Source organism: Vidua chalybeata, chromosome 1 (assembly GCF_026979565.1).
Source record: "Vidua chalybeata isolate OUT-0048 chromosome 1, bVidCha1 merged haplotype, whole genome shotgun sequence".
Taxonomy (NCBI): Eukaryota; Metazoa; Chordata; class Aves; order Passeriformes; family Viduidae; genus Vidua; species Vidua chalybeata.
In genome coordinates, this window is record NC_071530.1 from 111,400,915 (window position 1) to 111,416,949 (window position 16,035).

Sequence of the window (16,035 nt, forward strand, 5' to 3'; positions counted from 1 at the left end):
ATAAAAATCCCCATAGTATTTGACCTTTTATGCAGCTGCACAGAAAAAAAGTAAACAAGAAATTACATTTTTTTAGATGTGTAACTACAAGTACTAAGTACTAAGTTTCTCTCTGTTTACAAAGCTGGTTGAAACTAGATGGTTCCCTTGTATTTGGAGTGATACCTACTGTCACAGAGTATTTAAATTTCCATAACAAAAAAGAAACCATTAGCTGCCACTGAAAAAAGATTCCTTTGAGACCTATGAATCCAACACAACATCAAAACGGTTGATAAGAATCATTCAATACAGTGACAGTGGGTATTTAACGGGTGCTGGGATAAGTTTTTTTTTTTATCTCCCTGAAAACTGGGTTAAACGATGAAATTCACAATCTATTCCAGGTCAGTATATTCTCACAACCCAGTGAAACAACTGTGGTGCACGCACTCATCCTCTGGTGAGCCCTTCCTTCATTACTGAAAATCCCCAAACAACTACTTCAGGGGACTAATTTGAAAAAAATAAACAAGAGAGGCTAACAACAAACGGTCTGACAGCTACTGATATCCTCAAGACATCAAAGAATTCCTCAGTAAGCACTTCCCAGAAACAGGAAGATAAGCACAACACCCACATAACCCTTTCAATTGTTCTCAATTCCCACTTCAATTGAAATAGCTTTCATTTGTAATCAAACCTCTTCTTGTTACTGATGCAATTAAAACATTAAAGGTGACTCAAATTCTAGAGATCAGAAATCTAGAAACCTAGAAAAATCAGTTCAGAGGTATGAACTGCCTTGTTCACCTTAAGTGTCACTTAAAATACCCACTTGTTTAACAATTCTCCTTCCATCTCTGTCTAAACGACAGTATTTGACCTTCACTGGGTTTATCACACTTTCAGACAGAGACATTATATCCAGTTACTTTCATGCCACATATGAGGATTTACCTGGATGCACGCAATGAAGGGTGGAAAGTATGACAGGCTCATACTGAGGAAATTATTGAAGTCGTTCAGCAGCTTCTGGACAATGATGTTTTTCTCAGAAGGGTTTTTAGATTTTTTTACCTCGTGAAAAATTCCACTAAACAAACTGCTGAAAAGTTGCTTGGCAAATGTTGGATCTTTCTGTAAATTACAACAGTAACAGCAAGGTCACTGAATTTTGCTGTGACACAACAGACTATTACATAAAATTAAAAGGTATGACCCACCCTGTACCTAGACACTCTTTGGGAGTGGACTATTTAGTCTGGCATGCATCTCACCTATGCTGGGAATTACTGTACTACCCATTCAAACTCCATTTTAATTCTTCTACTTAAAGAAACTCCAAGGCAATGCAGATTTTCAGGCCAGAGTGTCAGTGGAGAGGGCGGAATTTGCAATTTTCACATACTCACAACTTCCATTACAGGAACCAGACACCAAATATCATGTTAAGGACCTCAGTTTATGAAGTGAAGTGAGTTTTCAGAGAGACAGACTGTCTTTACAGACAGTTTCATCTGAGATTTAAAGGCATTTTTTCAATCCAGAAACACATGTGTGTGTGTAACATAACCCCATGCATCTTGGTCTATCCTGGGTCTGGAGTTTGGTCTAACTCTTCATCTAACACTTGTCAGAGAACTCATGAGTGTGCTACTTCCATCCTTTACAGAGAGATAAGGGACTATCAAAAGTAATGAAATACAAAGGTAATCAGGAAGACTGTAACTTCCCAAAGACTGTAAAATGGGCTTCAGTCTACTGTTCAGTTCAGTCTATAGTTTCCATCACTCTCATGTAGGAAAAGGAATATTAGATCAGCTTTACTGAGCAGTCTGAGTCCAGTCTTAGTCACACTAAATTCATTTGTATTTTACAAGTCTATTACAGACACATAATAGAAGTGAAAAGGCTGTTTTGTTACTGAACAGCGAGATGTCCTTTGCAACAATGTCTGCAGAGACCACCATCTGTTTCTCAAGCAGAGGAACCTGCAGGAAATGGACAACAGCTGATGTATCCAGTCCTTAACTGCTCAGGTGAGGAAAACAACAAAGCCTCTTCTCTGACCACTGTAGGAGAAACACTCCCTCAAAACAGAGTCTTTAAAAGTGTATCACAGTGGTTGACTGCAGAACTACAAATCAATTTTCAAAGTGATTGACTGGCTACATGACACTTTCCCTACAGGACCAGAAAACTTCACAAGTGACCTCTGAAAAGCAGCCAGACCTGGGCAAGGCCCTGCAGAGGGGCAATGAGACTGCAGTATTCAATCTGGATGTCAGGAAGGTCTCCCACTCGGTAACTTCTGTACAAAGTAACCTGGGCATCATACTTCATCTTCAGCTCAGATTTCATCTCCTGAAATGCATTAATCATGTTAAAAAATAGTTAGGAAATGGCCTCAAGCTGTGCCAGGAGAGGTTGAAATTAGATATTATGAAAATTTTTTCACTGAAGGAACAGTTAGGTATTGGAACAAGCCTCCCACAGAAGTGGAGGAAACACCATCACTGGAAGGGTTTAAAAGACAGGCGATTTTGTTGGCTGTATTTTGGACTGCCATACAGAGCTCATTTACAGGTTCTCTCTTGCAGGGTGGGAGGAAATGGCAGCTTTAGCCTGCAAGTAAACATAAATGGGCTAAAATAGGTATTTGTGTGGTTCTTCCAGACATAAATTGTATTTACACAGTTGTCTGCATCTGCAGAGTATTACAGGAGTGTCTCAAATTGGTAGCTCTCAATCCTGGATTCCTTTGCTCTTGGGACTAAATGCTATCATTTTTTGACAATAATGTGCATTATTTTTAGTAACAGGAACCTCTGAAAAACTGCTACAGAGCTTAAAAACACTTAGATTTATTGTAAGTACATAATACAACCAGAAAACCCACAAAGTAGTAAGTTTCTGGCCTTGAGAAACACTCAGCAAATGATTATTACTGACATTCCTTCAGGTTAAAAGTTCAAACCAGTTCTGGGTAGTCCATCACCTGTACCACATTTTTGAGTTCACCTTCAGACACTGGATAATGTTCTCCAACAATTTCTGCAGTGTATTGTAGCTCCAAGGCTCCTAGTGTCCAGAATGACAACTGTAAAGGCCTTCCCAATAACTGTTAGGGACTCCCATCACAAGAAAATAATTTAATGAACTTTAAGTGGTAGACTGGAAGTGTTATCATTCAGCTCTTTTCTCACCCATGCTAAGTAACATCATTTAGCTTTAAGGCCACAAATAGCATTATTTCCAAATTAAACCTTCTAAAGCTCTTAAAGTAGCAACCACTACCTTACACCTACCCTTCCTTCACAAAGTAACTACAAGAGATGAAGTACAAGACTGCAAATGGCATCGAGACAAAGTTTTAAACCCATTTGGATTGACAAACCTTTTCTCTTTTTTGTTCAGCCAGACTTTTTCTGGCATAAATCAGACTGAGTTTGTCTTGGTCCTTCAAGAAACGTCTCCGCAGTCTTAGAATTTCTGCTCGTTCTTCTATACCTAAGGAACATATGATCATGTCCACAGCTTTTCCTTTCAGATTTAAGGCAAAAGCATCATATAAAACCAAACATCATCTTTGTATTTACTAGCAAATAAATACAAAGCCTTGCTAAAAGCTAGCCAATGATAAAAAAATAAGTTGCTCTTAGGAGAAGAGATAATAAGCATTTATACAGAGACTTTAAGTGCATGGATGAGGCATAAAGATCAAACTATTGTAGAGGGAAAGACCCTAAAACTCATGAACCAATATGCCCCATATGCCAGATTTATTTTAAGCTCTCAAAGGCATGTATAGCATTTGCACTATATTCCAGAAAGTATATAGCTCCCTAAATAAAAGAGGTGCTAAAAGATATTCAAATATTGTGTAGTAAGAATATTGTACTGTATTTTTTAAGTATGATTACAGAACTGCCACTGGATCAACTCCTGCTCAGGACAGTCATGGGAAAAGGCCACTTAACCGCCTGTCAGCTCAGTCCACTTCCTAGAAAAGGAGAATGAGCAAACAAAAACATACCACTGTAATTGGTATTCTCCAGGGCAGAAGACCAGGGACTCACTAGAAGGTAGACTGACCTCTCTGTTTCTGTAGTTCTTCATGAACTGCAGTCTATTAGTCATAACAGCCCTGAAACACCTCTCAGGTACTGAAAAGGTCGATTTTTATAGCTCTGTGCCTGAACTCCTAATGTCATCCTTTTGGTCAAAATTTTTATGACAAATTTGACAACGGTTAAAGAGGGAGAAGGATCCTAAGTCACTTCAGAGCAATATTGCCATTTTTCACTTATTGACTGGGTGGAAGAAGGAGCATTCTCAGAAAAAAGCAAGGACTTCTAATGATAGATTGTAAAATGTTGGAGATCATGTCAGCACAGCTGAAATGGTTTAGAAAATATGTTTAAAGAGATCTCTTCTTTAAAGAGTTAAATTTAAAATAGAAGGGTCAGAACTGTCTGATATTTATGCTGTGATCCTCTTAGGGAGAGGTAGGAATGCAGATATCACACTAACTGGTTTCTTATCCAGTCAGTTCCTTCAATGAGCAACATATAATTTTACAACTCCTAGCACAATCCTAGCTTTTTACATGTTATGTATCATCACACACTCCTGGAAACAAAATCTCTCAAGGTGAACTTCAATTGGACTGTCTCAAAGATAATGGACTGCCAGCCAAGGAACTGACAATGATGGTTTATAAAAGTGTACTAATTGCATGGAAATTGTACAATAAGGCATACGGACCTTTAGTTTTGCTGTCCACTTCATCTCCAGGCAAACCCAACCGTTTTTTCCCGAAATCTAGCCCCACTGGTTTAAAGGTTGCTTGTTTAAATTTTTCACTCCTTTTGCTAACCAACAGCATGGATGAAGACAAGGATTCAGAGGATGAAGGAACTGCATACTCTGCCAATGTGTCAATGCTACTTCCAGTCAGCCAATTAAAAGAACTTCTACCACCTATAACAAGAAATTGCCAAAAAGCTGTAACATACTCAGATACAAATAAAGTGAAAACATCTATGAGGCAGGTATTTTTTCTCTCTCAAAAATATAATTTCCTAACGTTTAAGGGCAGAACAGATTTCAAGCTGCTACGTAAGGCAGTGTTTCTTTTACATTAGGCAGAACATATAATATGTATAAGACTAATAAAAAGGTGATTTTTTTTCTCATACCACACACCAAAAAAAAAAAAAAAAAAGGAAAAAAAACTCTGGGAAAAAAATACTAAACATATTTACACTTTAACATTAAAAAAATCATATGCAACAGAAATGACATCATTCCTACAGCAAAAAAGAACATTTCAGAAAACACTGGTCTTGACTTACCACCATGCTGTGTAGGTGTAAATTCATATTGCCTTTGGGTAGCCCTCACTTGCCCACTGACTGACCCAGAAGGAGAAAAGGATCTTTCCTGTGACAAATTCCTGTGGGTACTTGGAGAAGCCTGAGTCTCCACAAACATTGGTGTGAGCACAGTACTTCGGTAACGCCAGCTGGAATCAACTACAAAGTCCTATGAACAAAAAGGTTTTAAGTAGAACAATAAAGATGGAGGTCTTCTTCATTTCTTCATTGAGCAGGACAGCAGAAATTACAGTCCAGAAATCAAAACACTCTCCCAGATATAGGGGAAGAACCTGACTATATATAAAAGAAACCCCAAACAAACCACAAACATGTAGAAGTTCTCAACAGCTCGGTAAAAAAAGCTCACTAATTTAGACTGTTCAGCTGAGGACAGGTTTACAGCTCTTGCACCAGTATTCCTGTTTCTTGACAGTATTTCTCCAGTTGATGGTGCTTCTTTCTGCTACCCTCTTTTTTTAGCATTTCAGTACTCTACAAATCAGCTATTCTTGGTATTTTATTTTAGTTAAATATACTTTAAAAAAAACAAAGTTCAATTATTGCCCCCACAAAATCATCAAACTTCTGATACTGTGCACAACTCATAACTGCTGCACCTGTTAACTTTGGAGCACAAAACACTTTGAAAAATCTCCTTCATTATGCCATTCTTTTCTAAGTTGTAACTACATTAAAGAGCAGAATTTGTCACACAGTTGCATAAAGGACAGCACAGTACAATTTACCTGAAATTTGCATTCAGATAGGGGATGCTCAAATATTTTTCTGGAATAATCCGGGCTCTTGCTAGTCATTTCAAGCAGAAAATTTGTGATTAGACTCAAGTACTGTGTTTCAATCTTGGTGGAATAGAAAGAACTTAACAATGACAGCATGCGGTCAAGAGTATTTGTGGGCAACCTTGTCTCATGACTCCAAAAATTCCTAACAATTAATCTGTAAAGGCAAAAAATGAAGTTATTCTTGGTTATTTTCAAACAGAACCAACCCCGCCCCCGACTTCTAAAAAAGCCAAGTTAAGAAGAGAAAAAAAAACCCAAACCCACCAGCAAAACACTCCAAAACAATAAGCTGTTAAAGCCTTAAACTAACACTTCCATGCATTTAATCTTCCATTGAATTACACTGAATTCCTCATTCATCTACCATGTTCTGTGCCTCATATAAAAGGTTCACTCTGAAAAAATTCTTTCTGTCAAGTTTTTTCCTTTTGAGAAGTGCTATGGATGCAGAAGCACCAAGATCTCCTCTTTCATCTTTTTCTTCATCAAAAGAATTTCTAAAAATACAACATTTAATCTACTGTTGTGTGCTTGTGTATAGCAGGGTCCTCCTTGTTCAAAAACTCTAGAACATGAATGCAGAATTAGGTTTAACAGAATGAAACAACCTTGCCACAGCTTAGAAATTCGTTCAAATGCTTCACTTACACTTGGTGTAACATCACGGTACAAAATTTTATAAATTTTAAAATTTAAAATTTTAAAAATTTTATAAATTTATAATAATAACTTACTGGAAGAAACGAAAATGGTATTATTGCAGTGTTACCCTTTTATATTGAAATACTTAAAAAAACTCCTAAGGATCAACTCTTTTGCTATAAACAAAGTAAGAGAAATTGAGGTATTTTTATTTCAGACAGTTAACAGAACACTCTTTACTCACTGCAGTTCAGCATTTTCATCTATCAGTCCTTGAAGCAGAATTTCTTTTGCCACTTTGAGTATCTCCCAAGAATCATCATCTGCTTGACTTTCTGGATCACTGATGGTGGGAGAAAAATATCTCTTAAGGACTTCTCTCAAACAGTCAAGCAAAATAAGCAAAAAAAGCAAAATAAGAGGATGAGGATGGTGACATAAAAAGGAGGAATATGCCCTCTGATAAAAATGTCAACTTGGCATAAGAACATGAGGTCTTCCTTGCCAAAAATGCCTTATATCTCCACTACTAATAAAATAAATTATCTAATAAGCTAATTAATATGTTAGGTATTTGTTATGAAGTTTGCAAGGTTGAATCTGTAGAAATAGGCAGAGAATGCTTTTCACAAGTGATGCTGGAGTAAAGATTGACTGTACTTTTTCTTTGCAATAAATGTCCATTCAAAGAGTTATCTTGGGAAAAAGTACATAAAACCCAACTAAGTTAGATAATTCAACAGCAACCCACTTGTCAAACCGAGTATATGCCTGTTCCCTATTCTAAGGGGTCAAACAGAAAGACCTTCTCTATACTACCAGATCTAAGTGATCCAGATCATGCCCGTGTGCCTTAATGTATCTTCTACCTAAAAGCAAATTTCTTGAATGTATTCATTTTCACTAACTACAAATTCCAGCAACAAGAAAAAAAAGCTGGAGCATCAAAGTTAAGACCTCTTATGCCATGCTGCTGTGGTGATGCAAAATCCTAGTTCTGGTCCAAGTATTTATCCCTTACTGGAAGTGATAAAATTGTCACCGAAGGCCAGAGCCAGTTAGGCAAATCAGACTATATTCTTCTGACAACTGGAAAAATCCCTCACTGAGGGACATGAAGTTGGAAGACTGTTGCAAACACTTTCACTCTGTCTGTGACAAACCACTGAAAGACAACATCTGTAGTGAACACACACCTGTAATTATCATAAATCCACATCAGGATATCATACATGCGCTGTCGACATACTACAGAAGGGTGAGAAATGAACCCTGTCACTCCAGGCAGAAGCTCTTTAAGTTCTAGAGGTTTTAATTTAGACAGCATCTTGTAAATGATATCCAAACAAACCCTTTGTCTTTCATCATCCCTAAAAGAAGAGGGAGAAAAAAAAAAACCCAGTTACATTGCTTTTCTCATCACTGCTACACAGAGAACCAGAAGATTAGTTTATGTTTTAACAATATTTGGTTTTGCAAAAAGGGTTTTAGGTAAATACTTTTGCACTCAGTCTAAGAGTAAGAATCTAAGTAAACTAATACAAACTACAGAAATTGACATCCCATTGGTGTTTCACCCTAAGGCTATTTTAGGGGTCTTTGCTCATTTTTCACAATGAGCTAACCATCTTAACTCCCAGATTACATTATCTCAAATGTGGGGAACAATGACTAAAAAGTGAAGGTGAATTATAAATGCTTCTGAATGTAAAAATGTTGTGGGCAGCACAGAAAATGTTATCAAGAAACTTGAACTATCCATAATAACCACATGACTACTTACCTATGATTCATGATCTGGATAAAGTCTTTACTCTTTAACTGCAAGTGGAGATCAGGAACTTCTTCAGCCCGACACATTATTACTTCTAGACAATAGGTTTTCATCACACCATGAAGTTTGGGTATCAAAAAGAATACTGCATTCATAAACCTTAACATAACCAGAAGCCCACAAAGAAAAGCAAGTTATTCTCTATCACTCCTCCAGATTTACAGCCAACATACCATTTAAATCATGACATACCTGTCAGCAAGAGGTGGAAAATTCTTAACAACTTTATTCAAGCATTGAATAAACTTATCATGTTGTGTGTTCTGATGATGCTTCAATTGTTTTATAACACAATCATAAACTGGATCTTCAAGTATCTGAAAATGAGAAAGACATTAAGATAAGGATAGCCATGAAAATCATAACCACCTTAATGAAACATGGTTTTAGTGCTATATTGTTTGATTCTTGTAAATTTCACTAGGGAAGAGCCAGCCAACTCAACCTTTATGGTGCTTCATGGGTCCTGTACAGCTCTGCCTGGCTAAAACACAAGACTCCTGCTTAAAAAAAGATATTCGTGAGCTTCCTTTCATTGGTTTGGAACACCTTAATTTTGTAGTACAAGTTGCTTAGTGTGCTTATATAAATAATAAACAGCTTCTCGTTCAGTATGGAAGATTTCCAACTAATGAATATTAAAAAATTAGACATTTTTAGTAAAAAGGTGAAAAACAACCAGCAACCTGTAACTAACATCAAAGGAATAAGCCTTGTTCAGGAGAAAATTTACACCATCTTTGCTCATTTATTCAAAATACTGCTTATAATGGAACTTGAAAGACTGAGAAAGACTTAATGAAGATTTGTGAAATATGCTCTACAAACTGTGAAAGAACAGCCAGAATGCAATTAAGTGGGGAAAGTAATTCCAAACCTCCCAACGTGCTTTTCTTTTCGTCTTAAAAATCTCCCAACTTTAAAACATACCCTGCTAGTGTTGCTGGCTGGCAAAAGCTGAACAGAAAAAAGCCCCAGAAAGAGATCATTCACTGTCAGCTCCCAAAGAGTAAGGCAAAAATTCTACACTTAATCTGCCTTCACATTCTTTTCCTGTTGAGTTAGTAGTTTGAATCTTTAATTAATCTGTTGGATAAAGACTGCTGAGTTTTAAATATATTCAATTTTGGATCTGAATTGAGTAGTCATATAAAAGATTAATATAAAATTAAGACAGGAAAGGTCAAACACAAAATACAGTTCACTTACATTTTCTCTCTCAGCAATGTATTGAAGAGCAAGTCCCAAAACTTCTGCTGCAGCTGCATAAACTTCTCTATACTTTAGTAAGCCCATGTTGCTGGTCAAAGCTTGAAAATACCTAGCACAAAAGATAGACCTACTGTAAGCCACAAATTTAAACTGAAGCAAAAAATTCATCTGAGCTGCCTAGAGTAATAGTTACTGCTTTCAGAAGAGCTGAATACAGTACAACATGCATTTTCCACTTGCAGTGTCTCAAATCTCTGCTTTAGCAATTCCTGACTCTATGAATTTCCACAAAACTGCAACCCTAGCCCCCACTGTAAAAAAACATACAACCTTCTACATACTTTCCAAAAGAAATGTGGTCTGCAATTTGTAGATAGGAAAGTATTACTATATATATAGATATGATAATAACAATATATATAATATAATTTATATCTATCTATCTATATATATATCTATATATATCTGGCAAATATTATTTGCCAGATGATAGCAAAGGATTCCAAAGAACAAGCTCTCACACCTCCTGCTGAAAAATTAAACTTGGTCTCTTTGGCTTAAGATTTTTTCAAGATCATTCACAAAAAAAAAAACTGCATTTCTCACCTGACACGATCTATTTCACACTTTGGGTCAAAGGGTGGCAAATTGTTAGCAAGAACAATTCCCAGCAGCTGAATTCCCACTGAATTATCCTTTGTATCAGGGTCTCCACTAGAAAACTTTTGAAATATTAAACTGTTGGATGAAAACATAAAAGGAATTACATACATGAAAAATCCCAAAATAGACACACAGTAAATCACTCTCTGTCTTTGTATACAGGGATGCACATGCACACATACAACTCATCAAAGGGATATTGTCAGAAAACAGTAGATATTTAGCTTCAGTGAAGAAGTCATTGCAAAGAAACCCACACCAAAACAACTGAAAAGAGATTGTAAGCCCACAGAAATTCTTGACATGTTCACAAGCATGGCAGATAGCACAAGTCTTATTAAGAGTGCACCAATATTCAGTGATAATATTAAAAACTTCAAATAAAAAAATGTCTTTGCAGAAACTACTCCTGCTTTTATTGCTGCTGCTATAATCCTTTACATGTTTTCCCATCTCTCCTTGTTGTTTCTCAAATTAATTTACAATCTTTGGAGAGTTTGGTTCTGAAGTTCTGTTGTTCACTGTAGGGACAAAAAGTTTACTATTGCAGCTGAATTTACCTAATTTACTTTCCCATGTCCTTTGATACCTTTCACTTATATTTTTGAAATACTGATAAAGGAAAGCAATTGTCCAAATGTTTACCTGTAAGGTATGGAGAGACAGTTCTTCCAACACTCTATAACTGTCTTTATGATTTCCAGATTGTGCCTGAACACAGCTCTTTTTGGGTGAAATGCATTCTTCATCAAGAATTCAAGCAATCTGTTAGCCAATATCTCATCCTTAATATTCCCCTATAAAAACCAGGACAAAAAATAAACGTAGTGACTCTGAGAAGACATATATTGTTTTATGAAAGCAAGTAAGTAAACAAGTTATGTTTGCAGTTAATATATAAAAGAATTGTAAAATGTAAAAGTGGACTGATGTATAAAATTATTTAAGAGCATAAAACTGAACTCAGTCATTCTTTACCAAACAGTCCCAATAACAATAAAAATTAATTTCATACTTCCTTACTTTGGGAGTGGCTACACTTGTCCAGGAAAGGATTGTAACTACTATTTCCACTACCATGTAATGAATCCCTTCACCTCCATTATTTCCAGAAACAACAAGCTGCAGCAATGGTCCAAGCCAGTGCTTTGCATAAGGCCGGAACACCTATGGAGAATCAATGACAAAGGACAAATTACCCATCTATTTAGCAACCTGTTGTTCAATAAACATTCCTGGTAAGACTGCTAAACCAACCTCTTTAGGACTTTGCTCAAACCCTGAGGGAACAACCATTTTAAAATAAAAAGCATCCATAACTACATTTCTCACTTTTGCTTAGATTCCTTTAACCACAGAAAGTTAATTATTTCACTAGAGCACAGATAATATGGCTCTCACATAGAAAATCTGTCTGTAAAGGATTTGAAAGAATATGCCATTCATCTACCCTTCCATTTCAGACAGCTTTACTACGAAAGTAGCATTAAACAGATATAAAAGTTCTTGAAATAATTCTGAAATTCAGTATTTCTGGATTTGGAATATTCCAGACAGAACCATTATACTTCAAAATCATTGTACGAAGTAGGTTGAAAATGTTTTACCCAAGAATGAGAGCTAGAAACACACGTTATGCTATCTTAGTATCTTTCTGCAATAAGAAAACCATTTATCTCCAAGTGTTTCTAAAGGACTCGTCCGTGGCCACTAATAAAACATTGTACTTGCTCCTGTGAAGATGGAAAGTATAATCAGCCCCACCTCTTGCCTAGTTATCAATGAATACATTACTTGTGGTTTCCAGAAGACACATATTGTGGACACCCTCTACTTATAGAAGTAGAATATGAGAGAAAAAGTATTAATAATGCATTCAAAATACTTGGAATCATCAGGAATTTTGGGCCATAAATGTACTCCCTTTTATCACAGCAAACTATTCAATTTGAACGTCCCAAAGGTCTCAGCTGATTAAATATTTTACCCTGCAAGAGTTACACATTTGATATTATGAATAAAAATTACTCACATCCTCAGTATTAACAATAAGTTTTGCTATGAAGAGGCGAATATTTAATGGTACTGATGGGTTTCCTAATTTGCCATGAAGAAATTTCATCCAAAGAGGGAGATCTACTGGAACTGTCCCCTGAAATTTAGAAGAGATGAGCAAAAATCAAATCACTTCTTGCACCCAACAGGCTTAACAAGCCAAAAAGCCCCAAGCTCAAACCACACAGGTTTCTCTATAATACAGCCAAAAAAATAAATAAATGAAGGGATTAAATAATGACTCTCTTTTCTTGGTACCATTAATAGAAAAATGCCAACTTTTTAGTTAATACTGGCCTCCTCCACTTTGGGTGTGATCTGGTTCCTCTGCATATGTTTAATCAGAGAGGTCATAGAAGCCATACATTCATGTTGGTTGAATTCATCCATTTCCAGTTCCATCTCATCATTTAAAACCTTGTATTCTGTGGGCTCCTGAAGAAAAAAAAAAGTGTTACTATGGTTAATAACAACACTATATTTTCTTTTAAATCCCAATCACACCATGAGTCATTCTGATCTTATCTGTGCTTAGATTTGACTACACACTCAGTGTGTGCAACTGGGAATAGATCAGATGTGTTGCTCAAACAGACGCCTCCCAGATGCATGCACCAGATCTGCACATTCTTTACTTTTTGTGCCAACAGATGCCAACTTTATGTTACTCTGACTTTACTACCTGCCAGGACAGGTGTGGCAAATGCTGAAAGCAAGAGGAGTTAAGCTGAACCTCAAAGAAATGAACTCATTTCATAGCTCAAACAATATATTAACATCTCTGTTTTTATGGATATGTTGTTCCGCACTGACCTGCATCTGCAGCAGCTCTCTGTTGCTACACAGAGTAAATCACAAAAGAAAATTGTTTAGTTAGAAATGACAACATTACTAGGCAAACTAGAAGTGTACTTCCTATCTTGCTTAACTTCCTTGCAGCTAAAACACCCCCCTGCTCCAAAACATGGAAACAGTTACTTTCACCAATGTTAACAGCTATTTTGACAGATTGTCTTCAGTGTCTATGATACTTTTACAAGCTTTCTGTTTCATAGCACATATCTATTCTACCAGCGTTACTGCTGGTGAGACATCTTTTGATTGCAGAAGGAACACAACTTCAAGACTTTGCTGAAAGAATGGCATTTAATATCTCCCAGGAGCAACACTTAAATACAAGGTGCTACAACAGAAAAACAAAAATAGTTGTTTGATTATTCTATCCAATTGATACAGCCAGTTCTGTCACAGACCAAATGAAGAAGGAAATGAGGAAATCAGATGCCTAACAGCAAACCATCGGAGGATGTGCCTGAGTGCAGCACAAACCATCTTTTTACAACTCAGGCTGGACTTCACTCACACTACTCAGCTTTAGAAACCCAATAGGGCATTATTTTTCTTCAGCTGTAGACAGTGGAGAGAGGAAAAAACAAAAGTGACAGAAAGCAGATCAAGTCCCCTCCCTCATCTTCTGGAGGAACCTATTCTCAGTCAGATAGAACAAATACAGAAGACTATAAATTTCTCTGTCTCAACCCCAATAAACGTATGCAATTCCTCAAAAGCTTAAAACTTTTCTTTCTAACAGCAAATAAGTCACTAAATTACCTTTCTCCTGAAATGAGTGCTGCTAGCGGTAACATCTTGGGAGCTATAAGAAAAACCTTGGACTCCAGTAGAAAAATCAAATTGACTCATTTCCTCACTCAAACTGCTATCCATCATGTATGATGAAGAAGCTAAATACTTGGGTTCATCTAGACAGGAAAGAACAACAGTTCATTAATCAAGGTAATTTCAAGAAACAAGCCTTTACTGCCCACTAAAAATTGAGGGTAGGTGGGAATTGACTGGTAGATTAAATACATTGAACGCTTTTATTTGTTCCTGCTACTGTAGAAGCCGGTGAAGAACACATCAAGGAACACTGTATGATAGGTAAAAAAGCATTTTTTTCATCACCATAAATGACTTTCATACCCTGGCTGGTATTCCCTGCATCCCTGGCTTCCTTCCTAATAGCAATGTACCGCTTCTTCCTTTCCAGAGGCACCTAAACAGCAAGAAATAAAGTTCTAATTACTTAAGTTTTTAAAAATAGTTAATTAATTTTAAAAAATTACAGATAATTTACATTTTTTATTTACAGAGATACCGAAAAATGATTAAAACCATTTGACATGAATGGAAATTTAATATTGTAAATGATTATTATTAATGCTATAGAGAAACAATTTCCTGAATTTTTTATTCCTACAGCCGTTCACTATCAAAGTAAGTACACTAAAAAATATGTTAAAAGTTATGTGCATTACAGATCTGTTCTACATTTTAGGTCTGGATTTCTCTCAGAAAAATGTATTTTAAATCATTAGAGGAGTACTCCATTTTTTGTATCCTCTTTCTCCATATGTGAGAACTGACCTGGTCTTCAGTAACTACACTGTTAAATTTATACCCTTTTTTAATTAGAAACACTAAAGGCCAGAAATTTCACTCACCTCAATTTCAACAGGAAATGTATACTGACGCTTCAGGTCTATCAAATTTTCAAAAATCAGCAAGTTCTGCAAACCAAAGCATGTTTTGAAATGGCAAAATTATAATGCACACAATAACAATTGCTTTGAAAATATTTTATTTCTTCTTTAAAAAAATTCAACAGATCATTATACAACATAGAAAGTGTGGCATGTTTTCTCTTCTATATAAGTACTCTAAAAAGAATTTTGCTACTTAACTACTCAAGAATTCACAGCACAGAATGTGTTCTGTAAAAAGGTCTCTCTTATTCAAGTATATTCCAAGCACTGAAGAAGTTAAACCATAGGGGCTTTTTCTTCCTATTTTAGAAAATTGATTGGGAGTGGAAGGAAAACAGTATCACTACTTCAGCCATTCCCAAACAGTTGGTAAAACTTTCATCAGCTACCACTCCTTCTATTGCCTCACTGGGTAGTTTGTTAGTCTAATTGCACATCATTCAGGTTTTATTCTTTGATTTATTGCCATCAGGTAAAATCACTTTGTGTCTCATGCTCTGGAAGCCTTCTAAGAGCAACAAAAGCTTCTCACCTTTTCTGATTTTTCTGAAAAAAGAAAGCCTTGATAAAATTTACTTTCAGTAAAGACACAGCTGATGACAGCAATAGCACAGTTATATGCTGCACAGTGATACTGTCTTCTCTTCTCCAGCAGCTGACTCTCTCCTGCCATGTTTTCTGTAAATGCATCATAGCATGACCTTAAACACAAACAGGCAAGAAAACACCATCAGAAGTCTTTTATTAAGCAGTACAAGAAGGGTTCCAATCAGAGATCAGTGAATAAAGAATTTCGAGGAAGCAGTATCTGATTAAACCACCTCAGACTCGTTCAAGTATCCTGCAGGCAAATGGAACCAAAATGGAACCATTCAGCAATGACAAAGAAAACCTCCCCAAGTATTTAACAGGAGTCC

At 36.2% G+C, this 16,035-nt stretch overlaps 1 protein-coding gene across 1 annotated transcript in view; it reads right to left on the bottom strand.

Annotated features, from left to right (window-relative positions):
- Positions 1 to 16,035, bottom strand: part of PRKDC (protein kinase, DNA-activated, catalytic subunit) — an 81,601-nt gene that overhangs the window by 26,659 nt on the left and 38,907 nt on the right. The window contains exons 43-62 of the mRNA XM_053952824.1: positions 15,651 to 15,819; positions 15,077 to 15,142; positions 14,556 to 14,628; positions 14,184 to 14,332; positions 12,870 to 13,007; positions 12,550 to 12,669; positions 11,541 to 11,684; positions 11,163 to 11,314; positions 10,461 to 10,592; positions 9,852 to 9,963; positions 8,835 to 8,959; positions 8,592 to 8,741; positions 8,005 to 8,178; positions 7,053 to 7,151; positions 6,110 to 6,320; positions 5,340 to 5,529; positions 4,750 to 4,965; positions 3,380 to 3,492; positions 2,215 to 2,346; positions 940 to 1,119 (exon numbers count right to left, since the gene is read on the bottom strand). Of these exons, the coding sequence (XP_053808799.1) occupies positions 940 to 1,119; positions 2,215 to 2,346; positions 3,380 to 3,492; positions 4,750 to 4,965; positions 5,340 to 5,529; positions 6,110 to 6,320; positions 7,053 to 7,151; positions 8,005 to 8,178; positions 8,592 to 8,741; positions 8,835 to 8,959; positions 9,852 to 9,963; positions 10,461 to 10,592; positions 11,163 to 11,314; positions 11,541 to 11,684; positions 12,550 to 12,669; positions 12,870 to 13,007; positions 14,184 to 14,332; positions 14,556 to 14,628; positions 15,077 to 15,142; positions 15,651 to 15,819 (2,845 nt within the window). The remainder of the gene's footprint in view (positions 1 to 939; positions 1,120 to 2,214; positions 2,347 to 3,379; positions 3,493 to 4,749; positions 4,966 to 5,339; positions 5,530 to 6,109; positions 6,321 to 7,052; positions 7,152 to 8,004; positions 8,179 to 8,591; positions 8,742 to 8,834; positions 8,960 to 9,851; positions 9,964 to 10,460; positions 10,593 to 11,162; positions 11,315 to 11,540; positions 11,685 to 12,549; positions 12,670 to 12,869; positions 13,008 to 14,183; positions 14,333 to 14,555; positions 14,629 to 15,076; positions 15,143 to 15,650; positions 15,820 to 16,035) is intronic.